Source organism: Euprymna scolopes, chromosome 36, assembly GCF_053919585.1.
Source record: "Euprymna scolopes isolate OS-2025 chromosome 36, ASM5391958v1, whole genome shotgun sequence".
NCBI classification, from domain to species: Eukaryota; Metazoa; Mollusca; class Cephalopoda; order Sepiida; family Sepiolidae; genus Euprymna; species Euprymna scolopes.
Genome location: NC_136517.1, coordinates 72,101,062 through 72,124,369, shown reverse-complemented (window position 1 = coordinate 72,124,369; position 23,308 = coordinate 72,101,062). Strand labels below are relative to the sequence as shown.

Here is a 23,308-nt window from a genome sequence, read left to right as displayed (position 1 = left end):
CACATTACTATTAAATATGTAAATTTGTGCCCCCCCCCCAAAAAAAAATGTGTGTGTGTGTATATATATATATATATATATATATATATATATATATATTTTTTTACACAGTGGTCACCACTTATCAAGGCCCGGAAGCCACTCAGGGATAAGGGTTATTGCAAGTACATTACGTTAGTGTGGAGATTTGATGAAGTGTTTACTTAAGGGGGCGGTTCATTAGGAATTTGTTAACGTTGGACTTGAAAACATCCAAGTTATAGTCAGGTGGGAAGCAGGCAGACGGAACAGAGTTCCACAGGCGTGCAGTTCTAAGAAAGAAGCTTTGTTCATGGAATCCACGTTTTGATTTAGGCACAGATAAAGAGTGGGGGAAATTTTTCACAGTGGATTCAGCTAGACGGGTGTTTTTCGTGAAAGATTGGCAAGGGGGGACCAGAGATTGGAGTTCAGACGAGCACCTGCCATGGAAATAACGATAAAACAAGGAAAGGCTTGCGACGTCTCTTCTGTGGGAGAGAGGTTGCAAGGTAGAGAAAAGGGCATCCCCCACTAAGCCACGAAGTCTATTTTGTACTCTGTCAAGGCAGGATAGGCTGTTTTTAGCAGCTCCTGCCCAGATATGGCAGCAGTATTCCATCCTTGGACGTACTTGGCTTTTATATAGATAGAGAATTGCATCAGTAGTAAGATATCTTCTGGAGTGGTAGAAGGATCCCACCATTTTTCCAGCGACCTTGGCAACAGACTTGATGTACGTGTTCCATTTCAGATCAGGAGTAAAGGTCAAACCCAGAAGCTTGTCAAAACACGGGGCCTCTCCCAAACGAGAGCCATCCATCCCAATTGATGCCAGATGGGGATCAGAGCGTTGATGAGGTAAGGATAGGAGTTTGGTTTTAGATGCATTAAAGGTAACCAACCACGTCTTCCCCCACTGAACCACGCGCTCGAGATCAGAGGAGAGAGAATTTGAGAACTTTGTCATTTACAGCCTTTGATGTGTTGCCGTAGATGGTCGTGTCATCAGCATAGATGTCAACGAATGATTTAAGTATGTGTTTAGGGAGATCATTGATGTAGATCAGAAAGAGAGTTGGGCCCAGGATTGAACCCAGCATTAATACTGCAGGCCTCTGATTTTTGTTCATCTTATGAGCCTATCGGAGAGAAATGATTTAATGATTGAGAAAACATTTCCAGTTATACCGTAGCTGGAAATCTTGTGAAGTAGACCCTTATGCCATACCTTGTCGAAGGCTTTTGATATGTCAAGAACAATTGCCCTAGAAAGGAAGCCTTTGTCAAGAGATTCACTAATCCTGTGAGATATAACCGTCAGCACATCTGTATATACGTACATATATACACACACACACACACACACATATATAAACAAGTGAATGTTATGCAAAGCAAGATAAGTTATTTTTCTATCTAACTGAATAAGTTTTTACTGTTTTTATTTAATGTAAAATATTTATTCGGTTCGAAAAGTAGGTAATATTCAGCGCTACCCGAAAAGAAAATATGGCCGCAATTTCTATTTACATTTTTCAAGTTTTGATAATCACTTCAAAATAAGAAATAAAGCAAAATGGTGAATGAAATCCACCTAATAAATGTCACGGTAACATTTATTGGGTGGGTTTTATTTCTTATTTTTAAATCTTTGTTGAGACTTCAAAAATGTAAAGAGACATTGTGGCCACTTTTCTTGTTCTTCGGTAGTGCTCGCTCAACACTACTTGTTTTTCGAGCCGAATAAATATTTTACATTAAAAAAAAAAACAGAAAAAAACTAAAAACTATCCAGTTAGATAGAAAAGTAACTTATCTTGCATTTGATAACATTTGTTTTTGACAATTTTTTTCTGTACCTCTGTGGATTGGAATACGAACCGTTACTTCATTTTTGTTTTGTTGTTTTAACTGCAAAATGCCATTTCCATTTCAAATAAATATCTTACAGAAAGTTATATATATATATATATATATAGTGGATGTGTGTGTGTATTCGACAGGTAAATAAGTCAGCAAATGTTATATTTAGTTTTAATTTAATAAGAAGCTGTGTTACGAAATTTTGAAGAAAATTCCAGGTACTTGTGCACTTATTGAACTGTACTGAAATAATAACGCTATTATTTGGAAAGCCATTCTTAACATGGGGGAGAGGAGGGTGTTTTGTAACTATTCTGTACTTTCATTTAACAAATTAATAAAATAAAAATATTGTAAAACTTTAATTTAACTTGAAAATACTATTTAATAAATGCACAAGCACCAAATTCCAAAAATTTGTTGATTTCTATTTTCGAGGTTGAGGGTGTTTATTCCATAGGCCGTTTACACTACGCTGGAGCAGGTCGTAAAAAATACCTTTCGCTTAATAGGTAGAAAAAAAAATAACAAAATAAAAAGCTTCCTAATTGTAGTTTGATGTGTTTTCTAACTGCTTTTAAAATTTCAGGAATATTGATTTTGAGGGTTTATTACTATACACATAGATTTGAAAAAGTTGTCAAAAAACAAATATATAATTGTTATTATACATTCTGAAAACCGAATAAACTAATATTATTCTGATAACAAAATAGCTCTAATTAAACATATAAGAACATTTATATTCATATTTTTATGTTTTTCTTAATTCGTTCTTGAATAAAAATTAAAGAACACGTGTGGTTTACACTGTGCTATTGCTAATACCTCAGCTGCTGCTGCTACTAATACATTTGTCCAAACTCGAAAACTTGAAACATTTTTTTTTTTTTTTTTAAATAGGTCCTTTTAAATTATTATCAATTATCGCGGTCCTACTCAACATATAATAATACTTTTAATTGATAAAGATAGTAAAAAGATTGATTTACTTACTATTAAATGTTTGATACACGTTATGTTAAAGTCTTATTTTTAACACGACAAAAACAGAAATGGTCAAAAACATTTCGGACACTTGACAGTATTAAGATTAACACCTCTTCTGATTGGTTCCCAAACGAAATTCTTCATACAATCACGGTAGGAGCCTATAGAAATCAGAGGGGTTATTACAAAACCTTACCGAAAACGCCATTTTATGACGTTCACATTTTTATCACTTTATTTGCTTAAAACTCTTAAATTACATAATGTACATTCATATTTATTAATTCATTTGAAAGTATATTCATTTCCGAACAAAGCAGTAGTAATTTGAAGACTTGAAGTGCTTTGGTTTGAAAAATATGTCTATTTTAGTAGAACTACCTTGAAATCTGTGATTATCCAAAGCGTTTTTTCTGTCCGTGTGTATTACTAATTATAACATTCTACTAAATTGAACACATACTTTGTGGCCATCACAGAGAAAAATGTTGTGACAATATTTTTCTCAACTTTATAATTCAAAAATGATCCACGACGATAAGTCATAAATTTTTTTTTCCTTTTTTTTTTAATCTGAAAGTAAGTTTACTCAATGAGATTAATCTGAAAAAAGAGAAAAAATGTAAATTGTGGAACTGGGGGGGGGGGGGGTCATAAACGTCCACCAATTCTCTTAAGAGTTGTAGTAGCCCCCTATATCAAAGTAGCACTGAGCCTACATTGGGATGATTAGGCAAAAAACAAAACTATTTTTCTTTTTCCAAATCATAAAAACTACTACTTTTTATATAAAATACATTTTTACAATCTAAGCCTGAATTATCATTTTCATTACTTTTCATTCTGCTTGTATTTGACTACATTTATGACAGTTTTTTTTTTTTTTTTCCTACTTTCTTTGTCTGTCAAATAATTTATGCTGCTAAAGTACAAATTTTACCTTTATTACATTGCCTACAGATATACTTATTTGTTATATATTGTTATTTTTGTTTTGTTTTAAATATAGTTGTTTTTTGTTTAGTTCTCTTTTCAGAAATCATTTTCCACACTGCTCAGACATTAACTTTTTTTTTAGGTACTTAGCACCAACTATACCATTTCCTCTAAACTGACGACTTCAATAGGTTTTAGACTCTGCTATATAAGACAATCTATTTTAACTTCTGTCGGAGATAAGTAGTTTACAAGATATAATGACATGCATTATGCATTGTAATTCACTGTTCTACATGCTCGCGATAAAAAAAGTGTACTTCTCTCTGCACAACGTTGCCACCCACCCCCACTTTTTTTTTTGGTTTATAATCTTTGCGGGTGGGTATGCTTGTATCAAGGTTGAACTTTGGCCAAATGCGTTGACAGTGCTCTTCCCCTCTAATAAAATGGGGTGTCTATTCTAAAAGCTGTTCTTACCATGTCGAGATTGGTCGTGTCTATTCCATATAACGTTTTTAACATGAGGAGGTTAGGAGTGTCTATTCCAAAACCCATTCTTGACATTAGGATGTTGGGGGTTCGCTACTAACAACTGTAGTTTATTTTTTTACAAGGAGGGGGCATGCTTTCACTGGGCAACGCTGATTAACGGGTCGTGCTAGTTTTAAATAAAAAATTTTTTTGCCTGTTTGCCTTAATTCTTGTAACGTTTTACACCCATACATAAGTTTACATATTTCAAAGTAATCTGATGTCCAGATTCTAAATCATAACATTTTCAAAAGATAATGATTGTGAACTGCTAACCATAAATATGACCGCCTTAATCCTACTTCTAATCCTAGGTACGAGTGGCAAGCCTCCTAAAACTTTCTTTAGCCCTAACAATAATGCTAAGTTCAAATGGCAAACTCCCCACCAAATAGAATTCCTCTGTAAGCTAGATAAAAGCAGCTAAAAAAGAAAAAAGAGGACCATTGCACATGATTTATCTCCCATAAAAAAAATTGGTCAACTGTCCTAAAATACTAGAATGATCTCGAAGTGGTGAATTATTTAGCATTAAATTAAATTATTTAGCATTAAATTAAACCAACCCCCACTTTAAATTCTAAAATTGTTTTTCTTTTGTTTCTGTTGATTCTTCAAGATGTTGACACATAATTTCCTTTAGCCCAAAGTCAGTGGTAAGTCATCCTCTCATAACTGCACAAAGACCATCTTAAAATTAAACATAATTGTCTTTAAAAAAAAATGGTTAACTGCTCTAAAACGCTAGAATGGCTCAAAATGGGGAATCATTTTACATTAAATTGTAAAATAATTTTTGTTTATCTTTTATTAAAGTTTTTCACGGTGTTCACACATAATTGTCTAAAAAAAGTTAGAATCACAAAAAAAAAACGTCCTCCCATGACAAGATCGGTTCTACGCATGCGTCAGACGACGTCATAACCTGATTTAGTTTAAATATTTAAAGAACTGACACAATTTCATGTACGTTGTGTAGCTCAGTTGGTTAGAGCATTGGGTCATTATGTAAATGTTTTGGGTTCGAATCGTGGTGTGAAATGTCTTTTTTTTTTTTTTTTTTTTTTTTTTCGATTTTTTTAAAAATTTTAATATTGAAGCAGCCATTTTTCACGTAACGTTCGTTTTTCTGTTTTTTTTTTTTGTTTGTTTTTTTTTTTTTACTTCGTTTATTCTTAGGTTTTCATTAACACCTCCCACCCCCGATCGACCACACACACCCAAAAACACCCGGCCAACGCCAGGTAACCACCAATTTTTTAAATTTTAATATTGAAACAGGCTTATTTAAGCCATTTTTCACGTGATTTTTTTTTTGGGGGGGGGGGTATTTTTCAGATTTTTTTAAAGAAGTTTTAACGTTCGTTTTTCTGTTTTCTTTTTTGTTTTTCCGATTTTTACATTTAACATCGTTCGTTTGCCTTACGTTAGTTTTTTTTTGTTTTTTTTCTTTCGATTTTTTTAAAGAATATTTACTTCGCTTATTATGTTTTGATTACATCATATTTATCTGCAATTATTGCAGATTATTTGGAAACCATTAAATTCTGGAGATTTTCAAGAGAATATTCTGATTCCTTGCACAAAAATACACTTATATGGTAAATTTCATTGCTTAATCTTATGTTTTAACAAAGATATAACATTTTTACTGAAAAAGTAGTGTAAAAAATGTGATAAAATGCATAAAGGGAAAAACATCCAAATGTGTTAGACACAAAAATAGTCATAACTTAATTTTAATCAGATTTAAAAAATTTAAAAAGATTTCTTTAGCTCATCAAATTCTTTCTATATATAATGCCATTGTTGAAATCTATAAGAAAAAAAAGACTATTTTTAAGATCGTCAAGCCCAAATTATCATCTAATGAACAACATTATCATTATTATTATTTATTTATTTATTTTTTTTTTTCAAATTAATCCACCAGACAAATTTGTCCTCATGATATATAATAATCAATAGGGGATTGATTCTATAATAATACATACGCAATCTGTATAAATTAGAATATGTTTAAGCATATTGTACGACTGGGCAGTGCCGGGCATACAGCTAATAAATTATAAAGGAACAGATCTCAATTAACTTGCACATTTTTTAAAATTAAAACAAAAAAACTATGATAAAAAAAACTTACAGTCTCCTCAACATGACTTTTTTAAAAATTATAAGATAGACAATTTGAAACCATAAACAAATAACCATGTTTTTTTTTTTTTTTAATTTTTGGAGAGGAAACGGTTTTAATGATTTTTTACTGATAAAGAGTGACTATAAAGGGAAGTAATTCGTTTCTCGTTAATTAATGTTTGTGATGATGATTTTTTTTTTTTTTTTGCGACACATCTATACGGACATCTATTATTTAGATTTATATAGTATGTACAATATGCTTATGTGAAATAAACTTAATCAATCATTATGAATTTTGGAACATGTCTGATACTTGTATGGGTGGGTAATGTGAGCTGTGTTTAGTTTTATGCAAGAGAGGGCAGCTTGTAGTCTTTCATGAAAATTCAGTTTCAATTCATTAGACATCAATTAATGAATATTCCCAAGGTTTTAGGATATTTTAGAGGATTTTAAAGGTTTATTGGGGTGGGTTATAATATGAGCACAATTTCCTTTACTCACTATCTGTGCCTAAATCTAAATGCAAATTCTATGAACAAAACTTCTCTCCTTAAACTGCCCACCTGTGGAACTCTGTACCGCATGACTGCTTCCCAAGTGTTCAAATCCAATATAAACAAGCTCTTGTTGGGCATCTCCCTTAAATAATCAAGTTGTACTCAATTTCCACCATTGCCAATCACTATGGTGTTGTCTCACTGACCATCTTACACTCATTAACTCATATCCGTGAATGGCTTCAGTCCTTGGTAAGTGGTAACTCCCTTATAAAAAAAATCTCCATTTAAATATTTGATTACATGAACAAGTAAACTTGACCCTCAGTCTAAGTATTTTGGTAGAATTTGAACCCGGCATAACTAACCGTCTGCTCAGCTATGCTCGAAACATGATATCATCGCTCAGGTTTGACTGGAATCTGATGTAAGATGCCAACCATCAAATCAATGCATGGCAAAGGAGCAGACAATCTGTGGACAAAATATTGGAAGGGGAAAAAAATCAATAAACTAAGTTAACAATACACCCTCAAACAGCCGTTCCTGAAACTTTATACAAAATGAATATCACCATCTTGGATTAACAGTTGCAGGTGCCAGAAGATGTCATTTCATATTGCCAGACAAAATGATTAATCATTGCAAAGAAAAATTGTGCATCTTGTAGTGAGAGGTGCATCATCGCCAAAAGAGGATCCATTATGGAGGTGTACCAGGACAAAATGCCGGCAATGGACATAATGTGGAACCAACTGGGAGCTTTTTGACAGTTAACTTTTCAAGTTTATGTGGAGAGAGAACTTTGGTAATGATCTTAAAGCATACATCAGAAAATCTGTCTGGTTGGTGAAGTTTCTTCCATATCTGTTGTCTCCTCTCACTCCACTTTGACATCATCTGCTGTGACCGTAGAAAAGTCTATCTAATGCTAAGGGAAAGGGAATGCCTTAATTTAATTTTTAAAAATGGTTGTCCAACCTCATCCTACAGGAAAAAAATTGTTCATGAAAAGAAAAAAATAATAACAAAAAACAAAGTTAACATTAGCTACAAAAAAAAATATGTAAGAAAAAAATAATACATAAAAAGCATAAAACAATTGTTTTTTTATTTTTTAACTTAAAAAAAATAAAATAAATTGATTTTCTTATTAATTTTGTTTGACAACAAAAATGATTCAAAAAGAATGTAACTTGTTTATTTTTTCACTTACAAAAATTAAAACAAATTTGTTACAAGAACAGAACATAAATTGTTATGATAGGTCATCATTTCTTTTTTTTTATTTTTGTTATATGTTTGTTTTTTTTCTGGTGATTTTATCATATTTAAATGTTTTCTTCAGTATTTCCCTCGGGTAACGTTGTTATGCTTTGATAATCAGTGATGCTCACCGAAAGCTGGCGATTGACATTATGTTTTGAGCAAACCGAGCGGCCAGTTAGTTACATCTGGTTCAGACTCTGCACAAGTACCATATTTTTCTTGAATAAAAATCATTTATTATATTTTGATCAGAATTGGAATAATGATTCTAGTTATAAAGTTTAGTACCATGAGTTGTATATAGCTTGACTTTAAATTCCATAAAGTTGTGCAGTTCTTGTTAGTGAATTACTTTTCTTAATAAAATACCTGTTCTTGGACATGTATTTGGCTAGCATATGTGTATGTCAAGAAAAAGTTATTTCGGTTTACCAAATGAAATTTGCATGATAAAGCATAAAATTTGAATTTTGTTTGATTCCATTCAGGTGCCGAATTGGTTCCATTATCACTGTTTTTGGAAGAGAGCCAGAGTTGAAACGCACACGGATATTGACAAATTTGATGCCTTACGATGGGAGGATCAGCAGAAAATCAAAGACAAAATCGCTGGTAGGTTTTCTCTTTTTTTCTCAACAAGAATCTTATTGAATCTATCATTCCAAAGACTTTTTTCTCTATGCATATTTGAGGTTTGCAATAGCGATAATTACTGTTGGTAGGACGCAAAATGGCCGATCTCAGAGTAAAGTGTATGTGCAACAGTTCAGTATGGAAAGGATCACCCAAAGTTAGTCAAAGCTTTTGATACGGAAATCCTTGGTTTTCGTATAGTCCATTGTATCATTTTTCATAAAGATTTCCATTTTCAAATGATAATTTTTACCATTGGTACATTGTTTTAACACCGATTTCTGTTTGCCTACTCTTTTTTTTGATTAGTCTCCTGCTCCTTTTTCCCTCCTTCACTACCAATTTTTTAATTTTTTTACTATTTTTACATTTTCTAATTTTATCCTTAACTTGTCATATATATATATATATATATATATATATGGCTATATCATTTAGTCACATAAATTAATATCAGAAGATATAATTTTATGCATATTAAACAGGGAATATTGTGTGTAACTTAATTGCCATATATATTTTCATAGCTTACTACTATATATATATATATATATATATATATATATATATATATATATATATATAACCTCTAGATAGTAGTGAAATTGGGTCATAAATCGATGGTAACATTTAATTCTAGTAAGACTAAGTTGTTATCCTTTAACAATTACAAGAAGCCTCTCCAACCACCAATATCCATGACAAATAACTCACTACCTGAAAATTCTTCCTTCAAACTTCTTGGCTTAACATTCACAGAAAATATGAACTGGAATAAATATATTGAGGACATTGCGAAGGCTGCTGCAAGGAAGTGGGTTCCCTCTATTGTGCTAGAAAACTACTCGCCTGAGAGTATCGTGTACCTCTACAAGGTCACCATCTGCCCATGCATGGAGTATTGTTGCTACATCTGAGCTTGTGCATCTACCACTAGTCTCTCCTCCTTGGATAGAGTTCAGAAAAGAGTTTTCAATCTAACAGGTGCCGCTTTGTCGACTTGGTTCCAACTCCTGTTCCATCGCCGCAATGTTGCATCCCTGTGCCTGTTTTACAAGTATTTTAATGGAATCTGCTCTAATTAACTTATTGCACTTGTGCTCCCTTGACGTACGTATCTCCGACAAACCTGCTTAGCAACAAAATCACACCCCTTCATTGTTGCGGTCACTAAATGCCAGAAAGCTTTCTACTCTAATAACTTCTTCTCTTAAACAGCTAAACTTTGGAATTCCTTGTACAGAATTTCAAATGTAACGTAAACCAACCAACATCTTGTTAATCTTTCTTAGTAGCCCCTTATGTCCAAGTGGCGGTATGCCTTGGTGAATAATATATATTGGATGTGGGATGATTAATCGGAATCAGAAAAATTTTTTAATTTGGGTATCGGAATCTCAAAATTTTGTGGCTATTTCCTGATTCGAAAGACGATTCTTTAAATTGTTTCATTTTTGTCTTTGTTTAAAACTTGATTTTCCATTACTGGTTCCTAACGATAAAATAATAAATATATATTTTAAACTACTAGCAAAACTAAAATCTATAGCTCCCCCTCCCCAACCAATAAGTGCATTTTTTACATTTCTGAAAATATGTATACATGATATTTATGGTATTCTTCCCCTCCCCCTAAACAGTTCTATAGCTAAATATTTTAAGATTTAAAAAGAAACAGAATCAATAATTGTATCGAAATTTTGTTGGAATTGTCCCATCACTATATATACATAATGATGTGATCTTTCTACTTAATTTGTGTTTGTGTCAAGGGAGCACAACAATGCTTCTTTGAGATTATCCTCATTCCAAATCTATTTTGTTAGGATTCGTTCTCCCTACTCTCCATCCAAGCAACAGTTGAAAGCATGTGTACATGAATTTATATTAGGAAAAAACAAAATATCTGTCTCTGATGTCCTTATTTTCTGTTTCTCCTCATTTCTCATAAAAAGTAAGTTTTAAAAAAATATTTGTTTTACTTTTTTTCAGGTGGCAGTGGTGGAATAAATGAAAAAAGTGCTGCTGCTGGCGGAACCGGAATCGTCTTTGATTACAAAGCCGAATATGCCAAATCTAATCGAAGTACGTGCCGGAGCTGTGATCAAAAGATTGCAAAGGTTAGTACTCTAGTTTTCTTTTAATCCTATCATTTTTTTTTTTTTTTTGTTTTTCATAAAAATCAAAGAATTCCATTGACAATGACATGTGATTAACAGCCATACCTCGAGGGTCATCATAATTAGTAATTAGAATTAATTCACATTACATTTACATTTTTGCATATTGGTACAGAGGACGGGAATTCCAAAGGCTAGCAGTTTGAGGAAAGAAGTTTTTGGAATCTGCAGACCTTCACGGTGAAGGGGTGTGATTTTGCTGATTGTCAGGTTGGTTGGATGTATTTATGTCCAGGGAGTACCAGTGCAGCAAGTAGGTTAGAGCACATTCAGTTGAAATATATGTAAAACAAACACAGATGCAACATTGCAGAAATCGGACATGGGGTTGGAGTTTATTAGATGATTTGTAGACCTATTAAATTAGAGGCTTTTTTTTTTTTTTTTAACCATATCTAAAAGAAAGAAAGAAGTCAATGGTTGGTGTATCAATCCAGATGTGACAATAATACTCCATGTAATGGTTTTATTGACAGGTGTGAGAAGTTTTCTAGCACAGTAAAGGGAGCCCACTTTCCTTGCAACAGCCTTGGCAATGTCTTCTATATATTTACAATTCATGTTGCCTATAAATGTTAAACGACGAAGTTTAAATGACGATCTTTCTATTAGCCATGGCAATTGATGATTGAAAAGTTGTTGGAAACGGTTGTAGATCTAAAATGTTCTCATTTCTGTCACGTTCACATGCAAAACGTATTCAATTTAGTTTATTGCTCTGTGTATTTACCCCTACTCTCCCACCGCTGAAAAATGTAGCACAAGGTTGGAAGGTGGAGAGAATAAGTCAGTACACAAGATGGTGCACTGTCCCCTTAAAAATTGCCTGAACAGCTCTGTTGGCATTCTCTGGAAAGAGTGCCACAGCAGTTAACTATAAACTAATTCTTTCCCAAAGTGATTGGTTGCTTTAGAAAGAATGGTAGGATAAAGATACTTATGTGTCTGGACACATCTGACTAGAGTTGAATATTGAATAAGAAAAGGGGTCACTATTTTCCAAGGAAAGACTGAACCTCACCACTAAAGTATAAATCAACTTTATTAAACTGAAACACCGGAATATAAACTGGCAGGCTGACTTTTGCTAAAAACAAAATGAGATATCCTGAACAAGAAAGAACTTATTTCATGCCAAACCAAATGTTTTCTTGAAGTTTTTAGATTGACAAAATAAATTTGCTAAAAAAAAAAAATTGAGAAATTTCCATATGACATGTTTTTGCTTTCTTCTAAAAACCATTTTTATTCTTTGCCAACACCAGATGCCTCTGATCATGTTTAGATATATTTGATGCACATTTTTATATGTTATTTTTTCTTTAGGATGAGTTAAGATTGTCAAAGAAGGACTTTACAAGTCAAAGGGCCAAAATGTATGGACCTCAAGATACATGGTATCATGTTGATTGCTTTGTCAAAGATCGAGATCAGATTGACTTTGGTCCTGACAAGGGTGTTAATGCGTAAGTAAACTTTTACTCCTTTATGAAATTTTTTTTTTTTTAATGAATACATATGTGTTAAATTGCATTTATGTGCATTCACTACATAGGTTGTGACTGTCTGCTAGTTGTCTTTTACCAAATTTGGGGCTTGATTTCGACACTGGCTGTGGTGCCAATCATGTGGGCTCAGCAGCTAAATTGTTTTATTTTGAGGTTACAATGATGCCCGTCTTTTCCATCAAAGGACTGATTTGCAAAATTGGTAAACATATCTCTCAAATGAATACAAATAATACATTAGTTTAAGGCCCCTCTGACTATGCATACATATCATTTGAGTCATTGCTGTCATTTGAGATAGGCCACATGATGATACTTCTTGAGAATAATGGGCTGTTTTATCATATTGATTTTGTAAAATTTCAAGTGGTTTTATCTCCTTTCATTTCTTGAAATGGTTTTCAAAACAGCAGAAAAGACAGTTCTTGGTTACTCATAAAATTTGATTTTCTTTAAAAATAAAACTATTGAACCACATGATTTTTTAAATATATTTTTCTTTTTGTCACAGGTATATACATCATACATATGTTTATTTATTTTCGTTTTATTCTTGATAATTTATTCTTTGATAGTTCATTATTTAAATGGAAACGCATTTTGGTATTACACTATTGGAATTATTCAGGCTGATAGAGGGATTCTGGCAAAGACAATCAAATAATTATTTGGCTGTTTTTACCTGAAATGTGGCAACGGTTGATGCCAGGTGACATCACTTGTTGAGTGGTTGCATGTTTTTTTGGTTTTTTTCTTTTTCAAATCCTGCCTGTTCTTTTTTTTTTTTTTTTTTTTTTTTCAAATTTTTTTTTCAAATTTTGATTTCTTTTCATCACAGACTTGCAGGTTACTTTCATTTGAAGACATCTGATAAAGAAGATTTGCTTAAAAAATTGGGGAAAGGCTCAAAAGCATCTAGCTCTGCGTAAGTAATCGTTACATGTTTTTAACTTCTCGTCTGTTGGTGCACGGTTTAGCAGTAACTATAACTACAAAGTTGGAAGATGTTAAAAATAATAATAAAGTTTCAGCTTTTGTAGACAGTTGGCAAGAAAAAAAATTATCAGAGCTTAAAATAGAGTTTTAGTTTTCAGTTCACTTTTAATAATTGGAAGTATCTAGAAGATAACTAGAAGAATGCCTGCCTTAGGACAAGTAAAATTAATTTCCCCGAACAAAAGATTTGCAACATTTTTATGTCTCCTTATAAAGATGTTACTAAACCTTATGTTCATCATTATTCAATTTTGATTTAAATCCATTACATGATTTTGATTCTAGAAAATGTCTAAAATTTAAGGGCTGTTAAGAACAAATTGAAGTTCAGGGAGTTTTGCTTAATTGATTTCTAATGATTATGGATAACATTCAATGCAGATCTAAAATATTCGAATGGAAGGTTGTACACATAACCTAACCCCTAAAATCACATTAAATAATTTAAAAAAAAAACCCGAAATTTGGGAAATATTAATGTCTTATACCTATTGTTAAAATTGCACACAAATCTGACGTATCTTAATTTTCACAAAATGGCTTCCACTCACTCTGTTTCAGCCCATAAAACTAAATTCAACTAAATAAACCATTTTATCTACCCTTATGCTTAGCCACTGTTTCAAAATTTATAATGATAGGTTAATTAGCTTAGGAGTGAATTCTGTACCTACAAAAATATGAACATATACACATACTTAAGTGTAAAGAAATCAAGATATAGAAATAAAGAGACTTATAATTTTATATCTAAGAACACACTATGTAAATTAGATGAGAAAGTTAAGAGTAGCCTTCAAACCCAATTTATACCATTAGTGATTACTACACTACCATCTTAAATTCATTAATCTTTATCCTCGAGTGGCCTTTGAGCCTTGATAAGTGGTCACTCTCAAGTTTAAAAAAAAAAAAAGAAAACACACACAACACAGTAAAAATGAAAAAGAGCATTACTTTTTCTTAAACTGCTAGAAAACCTTCTGGAATCTTCAAACCTCCACAGGACATGTTTGAATCAGCAAACACTGGGGACGCAAGAGAAATAGATATATAGCTAAATGAGAAATGGGAACTTATACAATTAATTACAAATTATGGCTAATTAAAAGAATTAAAGTGGATTTTTTGAAATTTAAAAAAAACAAAAACTTTATCTTAAAACTATTGAATATTTCAGTATGTATTTTATATTATTAAGAAAGAAATCTTTAGAAAACGCTGATTTACTTGGCTTTATTAAAAGATTAGTGTATAACTCCAAGGAGGATGGTGATTCGGTATATAACATTTGTAGTATCTGATTGTGGGTATTATATAAAAATTATATAAAAAGGTGAGTTTGTTTGATCTAAAGAAGCAATAAACAACAATTTGTATTTCGATTCTTCAGATTACTGTTTTCATCTTGAATATTATGTTCACAACATTTAAATCAATGTAACATCAGACCTTCAATTTATCTGGTTGAATGCTGGAATCTTTTCGGGGTTGAACTCTGAAATCATTTCTGTTGAACTTGGGAATCTGCACAGAATTTCAAACAGAACCTGTTATTTAATCAACACTAGAATATTTCAATTAAAATTCAAATATGAACAGGTAAAATTTATAGAAGAATAAAAGGCCAATCAAATGAGGTATAGTTTGTTTAAACAGTTACATTAAATTTAGCTTAAATTTGCAGTTTTTGAAAAAGTTAAAAGTGCAGACTTTCTTTTTGCCACCTGTCTATGTATTATAATGTAAATCTAATAAGGATAAAGTATTTTCGAGTTATCCTCCCTTTGATCCTTGAGGTATTTTTCAAAATGGTAGGTAAGATAGTTACTTCTCAGATACTCATAGAATTTGATTTTCTTAACGATAAAACTATTTGATCAGTTTTTGTGATTTTTGGAATATTATATTTGTTTCATCACAAGTACATCATACAGAGTTTTTTTTTTTTTTTAATATAGAGGGAATTTTGGATCAGAACTTGTTTCCCTTTGTCCTATAAACAATTTTTTAGTATACAAAATGTCTTTTATGCTTGATTTATTTGTTTCTTATCATTTTTTTAAACTTTGATCTTTAGTAAATAATATTATCTGGTAAATAATATAAAAACCTTTCTTTCTTTCATGGTTTTCTCTTTGATTTTATTTTTATTTCATTCTATTTCTCCTTAGTAAGAAGAGAAAATTAAATGACCCAGGTGAGGTTAAACCAAAGAAAATACAATTATCAGAAGAAGATAAAATTATGAAGGTTTGTTTTGTTGTTGTTTTTTGTTTGTTTGTTTTTTTGTTTTTTTTTATTGTATACATTTTTATTTTTTTTATTTCTTAAGATTTCTTTTTTTAAATAAGATTTATTGGCAACAAAATTGGGTAAAACTTGTCGAAAGTGCTCTGTTTTAGGGGTTGTTTTAAAAATGGAATGGAAATTTAAATTTCTTTCCGTTTCAATCTTTTTTTTGGTCAATGGCTTTTGGAATAAACATCCTTTGCAGGTAAGTCTTCAGTGTTCCACTGAAGACTTACCTGCAAAGGATGTTTATTCCAAACGCCGTTCTTAACATGGGAAGGTTGGAGGTAATACCTCTAAAAGGCAACTCTTTGCAGGCAAATCTTCAGTGGTACAACCAGGCCACATTGACCAAAATTCTTTGCAAATTGTACACATATTGGTGGTTGTGCTATCCATTTTTAAAATTTGTTTTTAAATTATTTTATCGATTATTTTTTAATTATCAATTATTTTTTAAATTATTTTATCGATTATTTTCGATTTTGTTGGCACATGCGCAATTAATAAAAAAATAAAATGGAATGAAATTTAAATTTCCATTCCGTTTTAAAAACAACCCCAAAACCAAGCGCTTTTTACAAGTTTTACTCAATTTTGTTTATAGCAATCAAAACAGCTGCCATCAAATTTTCATAGAAAAACTTTATTCAACAAAAATTTAACACATTCAGTTGTAAAATGCAGCAGTTAATTAGAATATTTGGCCATCTACTTGGATACAAGCAGGCGCCATATTGCTTAATGCTTCTATGAAAAATTGTGCCACCCAATGACATCCTAACTGCTATGGCTACATCACCTGCCATCAGGTGTTGATGTCGATGGTCCACAGTTGTGCAGTAGGCTGCTTAAGACATGAAGGGGATCAATTGACTTATTGTCTGTAAATTGTTTGAAATAATTGTTCACAACAGATTTTGAAACAAAAGAATTCCCAATTATTTGACAATGGATAAATTCTTTTTCGAAAAACATACAATACTTTGGAGTTTGATCTGTCCTTGACATCTCTATTAATGAAATTATATGAGCACTTGTATGTGACTGTGATTTATTCATTTTTATTTATTTTTTAATATTAATCAATTATTAAAATAGAATGCAATAATACTAAAACAAACTTTTTGAAATTTCTGTCCACAAAAGATATTTAATGTTTTGATGTGAAAACATTCGATAAAACAGCGAATGCCTAGTCAGTATTCATTCTCTTCTCTGCACTTCAGAATAAATAAGAGACTTTAAAAGTATGGCCATGTTGAAATAATCTTGTTAGATGTAGAACGGTTGAGGTAGCAGGGGTAGAAACCACAGAAGAAAAGGATGAAGATGGACTTAAGAGAAAGAGGGACAAATAAAGATTTGGCCACAGATTAGTTTAAAAGTCAATTTCTATAAACCATTCAACACATGCATTTGATTTTAAACAAAATATGATGTAGAGATAGTCAGTAGACCATTGATCTCCCTTCTAATTGAAAGCAACAACAAAAATAACAGTAAAATAAAGTTACGTTTTTTATGTATCTGTTATTTTTTATCTTGTATATGATGCAGGGGTGGCATTTAAAAAATTTAAATGATGAGGTATTGGTTTACAAATATGGTTGTAAGGTGATTAAGTTTCATAAAATATTAACTTTCTTTCCTGGTTTCAGACATTTCATTTTATATTGTTTTTATTTGTTTTTTAAACAGGAGCAAAACAAGTTGCTTTGGAGTTATCGTGACAAATTACAAAAGAATGTCAGCAATGATGCACTTAAGATTCTTTTAGAGTTAAACATGCAAAAAATCCCTTCGGGTGAAAGCAAAGTAAGTTTTATTCATTCTAAAAGATCTTTAAATTTAAACGAATTGTTTGTGCACGTTTTTAATTTAACAAAAGAATAACTATTTCACTAAATTGTTTTTAAGTGGTCTCGTTCACCATGTTAACTTTAACTACATTTCTTGAAGAATTTCCATGCAGAAATGTTGATGCTGGCTATACTCCACATGAAATATAGAATCAAAACCCTTTCTAAAACTTTATGCATTTTAAAAACTAATAAAAATGTAGACCACAAAAATGTCACCAATATTTAATGATATTTTACACAGTATTTCTTTGTGGTTTAATTTAAAATTATTAAGAAACTAGCAGTTCAGCCCAGTTTTACTTGAGCCCTATGTACTGTTCATAACTTTATGTGCATATGTAAATATTAAAAAGTTTGACTCATGTCCAGGTAATCTGCATCTAAAATTTCAAATGTTTAGACCCAAAATTGATGGAGGAGTTTGGTAGAATCTGCCATGGTCAACTCTCAATTTTAACTTTTGACATGCAAATTTTCACCCAAAAAACTGATTAAAAAGCTTGCTGCATATCTGAATACCCTTTATGTAAAATTTCAAATGTTTAGACCCCAAATTGGCTGAATAGTTCGCTAGAGACTGCAAAGGTCAAATCTTTTGAACTTTGACCCCTTGATAACCAAATTTTCAGCCAAAAACCGATTAAAATGTCTGAATATACTTTATGTAAAATTTCAAATGTTTAGACCAAAAATTGGCTGAGTATTGACCCCAATTTTTACCCCTTAACATTTATTGTTTTGGGCTCAAAAAAATTAAAAAGTTTGATCCATGCCCAAATAACCTACATCTAAAATTTCAAGTTTAGACCCAAAATTGGCTAAGAAATTTGGTCATGTTTACAAAGATCAAATCGTTGACCTTCAACCCCTTGGCAACCAAATTTCTTGCCTGATTAAAAAGATTTTCCCAAATCTCAATACCCCTTATATCAAATCTTGAGTCTGTAGACTGAAAATTGACAGAGTAGTTTGGTAGGGAAATGTACACACACACACACACACACACACAATTTCACTTCTATGGATATATAGATGCTCAACCTTTTGTCTTAACTTTTTGGAGATTATTTTCTGCAAAAACCTGAATCTGATCTAGTGTAAAAAAGAATTGGTTTTCATGTTAAAATTATTCAACTAACATGCTATCTTTTTTTTTTAAGTGGAAACACTTTGATTTTATTAGGCATATGAATGTTTTTTTTCTTTTTTTTTTTTTTTTTTTTTTTTTTTTTTTTTCTTTTTTTTTTACCAAAGTGTAAAATCTGTTCTGATGCTACACGTCATCTCTTCTATCCTTGGTCAGTGAACAATAAATCGTGCATTTTTTTTACACAACTATTTCATTTCATGCATTAGTTTTTACTCAAACTTGAGATTTATTTAAACAAATTCTAGTTCCTCTCTCCTTGAGACTGCCCCCCTCCCCTTCCTTCAAATTTTGTAAAATTACTAAATATGAAATTCATTCATTGATTTATCACAAAATTTCAAGAAAAATGATCACTGATTATTTCTACAATTCAAATTGTCATTGGACAATCTGCACAGTCTCTCACCACCATTTCTTTCTCTTAAAAAAAATGGCAATTATTTGAGATTACTCTTGATGACATTCACTAGTTTTCATCAATAATTGTTTACTTTGTACAATTACATTTTGAAAAAAAATCACCCATTATTTTATACTAGCGGGGGTGCCCAGCGTTGCCTGAGTGTGTAGGGGGGGGTAACCCTGTTTAAATATTATAAAAAAAAACTGAACGTCAAAACGCAGAAAAAAAAAGGCATAAATAACCGATTCAACCTGCAATCTTAAGATAACTGATGCCCACATGTTTGGAGGTGTGTGTGTAGGGGGGGGGGGTAAACTAAATAATAAGCGAAGTAATAACCCTTTTTAAATTTAAAAAAAAAAACGTTGCCCGGGTGTTTGGAGGTGTAAAAGAGAAAAAAAAAAGTTTTGGTAGGGAGGTAGGTTCGAACCCGAAGCATCGAGGCTAAGGCAGAAAAAAAAATCTGACACGTTACCCCTACGCCAAAGAGATATACAACTGAGAACAGCCAAAATTAAAACTTTTAAACCACCTGCAATTTTTTAAACTAATGTTAACGTTTTCTAGGTCAAACATGACGTCATTGTCGTAGTAGCAGTAGGAGAGAAAATGAAGGAACGATTTTTTTTGTCATCCCTCCTTGTAGAAAAGGGTCCAATTTAGAGTGAAGGAATTAATGTTTTTGGCCAATTTTTCAATATTTGTCGTCCAAGTTGTCAAGCTTCAAAATGATACCGATCTCTTGAAAATCCGTCGCCTCTGTCGAAAGCTTTTGCGAGACATACAAACATACATTTTCGATTTTATATATTAGATTTAAAATTGTCTTAAAATCACAAATAATTTATACAGATCTTTTATATTTATTATTATTATATAAAGAGGAGATGTTTGTATGTCTGCTAAAAACTTTTCTCGTATGCATCGTACATGCACCAACTTTAAATCGTTAGAAAGAGTGATCTCTCAGATTATATATCTGAAAATATATCTGAATAAATAACTGAATATATATGTCAGATAATATCTGAAAATTAGAAAAAAAACTAGTGAGGGGTACTTGGCGTTGGCCAGGTGTTTGGAGGGGTTTTAAAAAAAAAAGTATGAGGATTGAACCCGAACCGTTGAGGCAAAGTTGTGAAAAAAAAACGTGCAACGTTAACCATTGCCCCACCGCGACATGCTAATGGAAACGCGCTTGAATTTATTTAATTACTTGGATTTAGCAGGTGCCCGTTTTAATGAGTTAATGAGGTCAAGTTTGACTGCGGGATTTCATTTAATGCTGAACGCTTTTTTTCCTCGCCCCCCAAGATGTTATAGGAAAAAGACTAACCCACATGCGGCGAGCAACAAATATTGAATATTTATCTTCCTGAAATCGAGCAAATTAAATAGACAGGCGAGCTTCGTTGTTAACTGTGAGATATTACGATTTATGTGATATAAAAAGTTTTAAAAAGTTGTGAACTGACCGCTTCTCTGAAAGAAGCCTTTTGTAGACACACAGAAAAAGCGAACATACATACATACATACATTTTCGCTTTTATATTTATAGATGGTCAATTATTTTGCGTAGAAATGGCGTTTTATTTCAAGAGGAGTCACCTAAAATCATCTCTTTGTAAACGATTTCAACATCTGCATGTGCATCAATCATTGTTCTCTGAAAGCAAAAAATCAAACTTTCATTTTCATTTTTTTTTAAGTTTAAAACTTTAATTTATATGACAATTTGGGATGCTAAAATCAATGCAAAAAAAAAACATAACAAAAAAGAAGCTGACGAATTGCACTGTTTCGATGATTAAATTTTTTTTAATGAAACTAAGTTTATAACGTTAACCGTGCATGCGCTAACTGTTGATACCTTCTTTCATTTAATATTATGTGTGATTTCATAGCACCTGTGTAATCGTGGTCACTCCGGTAAAAAGGGTGCATCTACTAACTTCAGTTATGCGAGTTTGCACCCAGCAAGCATTTTTTTTTTTTTTTTTTTTTTTGCTTACAAAATTTGGTACTCGTACAGTTAAATCAAGACATTAAAAATGAAAATATCGTGAAAAAAAAAAAAAAAAAGGTTGTACGTATCCGAACAGCTCTGGAAAAAAATTTCACTGATTTGATCGATTATTTTTTTTTTTTTGTTTTTTTTTCACAGCGGAAACATGTTTTTATGACAGCATGTTGAAGGTAACCATCTTGAATTTTTTTAACATGCCACTGAGAGATAACTCAATTTAAAGCGCCAACACTCCCTCCCCATCTTTAATACTAGCTTTTCTTCCTAAAAATCAAACCTTTTGCTCGGTATCATAACAAATTGTTTTTTCACTGTAAAATACTTAAGTGAAATTTGTGTTGTCAGAGAACTTCATAACGGATTCGTACAATATGAACTATTTTTCGATATTTTCACTTTTTTAGGTCTTGATTAAACTGTACAAGTACCCAGAATTTTGCTTTCAGTTTCACTTTTTTAAAAAAATTTTTTATGTAACTTCTGATGTGCATCTTGTTAAATCTTCATGTTCAATTTGTGAATCTGTGACTATGTTCTGATAGTTGAAGGTTCAATCCTTGATACAGGCGATATTAAGAATATAATTAAGAATAAAACTTTTAGCCAGTCACAACTGACTCTGGAGATGAAATAAATGGTTTTGGTTGCAATTCCGTACATATAAATTGTAAAAATTGCTATTGTTAATTATTTGTACGACTAATGTCTTCTTTATGTTTATTTTCTAGTTATTAGATGCTGTATCTGACTGCATGGTTTTTGGAGCTCTGGAAAATTGTCCAAATTGTCCTGATGGACAATTAGTATATAGGTAATACATTATTGTTACCCATACCTACCACCTTCTATCTATACCAACATAAAAATATATATAGGTCCTCTAGTAGTGATTCAAGCTTGACTCTCTAATAACAGACATTTAGCATGTCAGTTTTGGTGGCCTGCTGTTCAATAGTTTTGAAGTTTATTTCTTTACTAATGTACACTCTCCATCAAAAATAACTAGACATTTTTAAAAAAAAATGACTTTTTAGCATCGAACATTAGTGGAAGGGAAAAGTATTCAAGAATTCTGGCGAAAGAACTGACCCATTAAATTATCGCCCTATTAGCCTCCTCCCACTTTTTGCCAAAATATTTGAGACCTTAATTAACCATGTTCTAGTCCAGCACCTTACAGATGCTAAACTTCTGACCGACCATCAATATGGATTTAGACAAGCCCGTTCCACGGCAGACATCCTCACTGTAATCTCTGAACGCATATACCATTCACTGGACAAAGCGGGAGAGGGCAGAGCGGTAGCTCTAGATATATCTAAGGCTTTTGACAGGGTATGGCATGAGGGTCTCCTCAGGAAGATTAGATCTTACGGTATCACTGGTAGAATACTTAACATAATTAAATCCTTCTTAGATAAGAGAAAAATCCAGGTTGTCCTCGACGGTCGTAGGTCTAAACAATGCGGGAGTGCCCCAGGGATCTATCCTTGGTCCTCTGCTGTTCCTGATATTCATAAATGACCTCCCCGACAAAATTGCCTCTGAGATGGGTATATATGCTGATGACACCACACTCTATAGCAGGCACGACAGGAAAACAAATGAACATATATCTAAAGTAATGGCAGAAACACTAGAGGATGACCTCCAATCAGTAGTGGAATGGGGACAAAAATGGATGATAACGTTCAATGCCACCAAGACAAAACTGGTTTCATTCAATAATTACAAGAAACCTTCTCTACCACCTATAGCAATGGCCAACAACTCTTTAGCTGAGAGTACGTCTTTCAAGCTCCTTGGCCTAACGTTCACAGGAAACATGAGTTGGAACAATTACATCGAGGGCATTGCCAGGGCCGCTGCGAGGAAGGTGGGCTCTCTCTACCGTGCTAGAAAACTTCTAACACCCGAAAGTATCCTGTACCTCTATAAGGCCACTATTCGCCCATGTATGGAGTATTGCTGTCATATTTGGGCCGGTGCATTGGCTACTAGT

General features: G+C 32.2%; 1 protein-coding gene across 1 annotated transcript in view; it reads left to right on the top strand.

Annotated features, from left to right (window-relative positions):
* Positions 1–23,308, top strand: part of LOC145260587 (poly [ADP-ribose] polymerase 1-like) — a 94,527-nt gene that overhangs the window by 8,150 nt on the left and 63,069 nt on the right. Inside the window, exons 3-9 of the mRNA XM_080118863.1 lie at positions 8,741–8,864; positions 10,878–11,005; positions 12,392–12,531; positions 13,412–13,498; positions 15,744–15,822; positions 17,563–17,679; positions 22,035–22,117. Coding sequence (XP_079974989.1) covers positions 8,741–8,864; positions 10,878–11,005; positions 12,392–12,531; positions 13,412–13,498; positions 15,744–15,822; positions 17,563–17,679; positions 22,035–22,117 — 758 coding nt within the window. The remainder of the gene's footprint in view (positions 1–8,740; positions 8,865–10,877; positions 11,006–12,391; positions 12,532–13,411; positions 13,499–15,743; positions 15,823–17,562; positions 17,680–22,034; positions 22,118–23,308) is intronic.